We start from the raw sequence: 1,146 nt of genomic DNA, 5'->3' as shown, positions 1-1,146 counted from the left end.
TAGGAATCAGTACTAAATAATATGGAAAAAGCCTTTTAACCGTTAATAGATTTAAGGACACTAATAGTTGTGTAAAGTCATTGCTAATGTTTTTATTAAGTTTTGCATTCTGGGAGAAGTACAAACCTAAATGCTTCGCAGCAGCAAATCCAAAAACAGTTTTTTAGAGGTGCTCATCCTGGATGGTGGTGGTGATGATGATGATCAGAAGTACCTGGCTACAACTTTGGAGTGCAATCTGTTTGAAGCCAAAAGGGCTTTCTTAGTTATTTCCGTTTGGCTTTTTTCTAATGAATGATGACAGATTTGAATCTCTGTGTGTTGGTGTGTTATTTTTTTTTCCCTGTTTTTTATTTTTTACACCTGAGTTTGGATGAGATCATTCTAGTCTGTTAGAGATCAGATTATTAGTATTTTTCCAGGTACAGCCCTAGAATTTAGACTGTCTACCTTTTTTAATGCCTGCACCTAGTTGCTAGTAATTGTGTGCATTATTATTTGCTTTCTTCTTTCCAGAAAGCTTGGCCCAGACCCTAATGTGGCCTCCCAGCCTTTGGTCTCATCTCCACCACAGCCTCCGTCTGAGGGCTTGGAGGGGACACCACTGCGCAGAGCAGGTAAAACACTCAACATCAACTATCTGTCCAAAATAACTGATGAAAACATTTTCTAAAGGATATATAAAAACTAGATTCTTAATGTGCAGTGAAAGAGGTGTGATTTTAGAGAAGTAGAATTAAAGGTACAATTTGCACAATAGCACTTGATGCTACACTATTTCAACAGGATTCATTGTAAAATCTAAATAATCCTCTTATCAGTTTTTAGCTTGCTTTGATCTACATAAAAACCAAACATCAGCTTAAAGTCGTACGGAAATCATATGTAAATATCAAATCATTCTGGCTTAAACATGTCTATAAATGTACTCTTTATCAGAAAAATCTGAAAATTTCTGTTTTGAAAAATAAAATCCTGTCTTAAAATTATTGGGGGGTTTGTTATCTTATGCAGGCTTGTCAGCTTGAACAGCTAAATTCGCCCAATCATATATCAACAGTCATCTGTCAATCAAATTTTTTGGTTATAGCATCTTGATTCATATATTGCAGCTAATATACACAACAGTTGAAATAAGAGATAAGA

At 35.1% G+C, this 1,146-nt stretch overlaps 1 protein-coding gene across 3 annotated transcripts in view; it reads left to right on the top strand.

The window, feature by feature from the left end:
- hdac7 (histone deacetylase 7) overlaps positions 1-1,146 on the top strand; it is a 94,847-nt gene that overhangs the window by 66,546 nt on the left and 27,155 nt on the right. For all 3 annotated transcript variants that reach the window (XM_015393390.1, XM_015393392.1, XM_015393391.1), the window contains exon 7: positions 517-617. In XM_015393390.1, the coding sequence (XP_015248876.1) occupies positions 517-617 (101 nt within the window). The remainder of the gene's footprint in view (positions 1-516; positions 618-1,146) is intronic.

The sequence above is a fragment of the Cyprinodon variegatus genome, unplaced genomic scaffold (genome assembly GCF_000732505.1).
Source record: "Cyprinodon variegatus isolate N-32 unplaced genomic scaffold, C_variegatus-1.0 Scaffold639, whole genome shotgun sequence".
NCBI lineage: Eukaryota > Metazoa > Chordata > Actinopteri > Cyprinodontiformes > Cyprinodontidae > Cyprinodon > Cyprinodon variegatus.
This window is presented reverse-complemented; position numbering and strand designations above follow the sequence as displayed.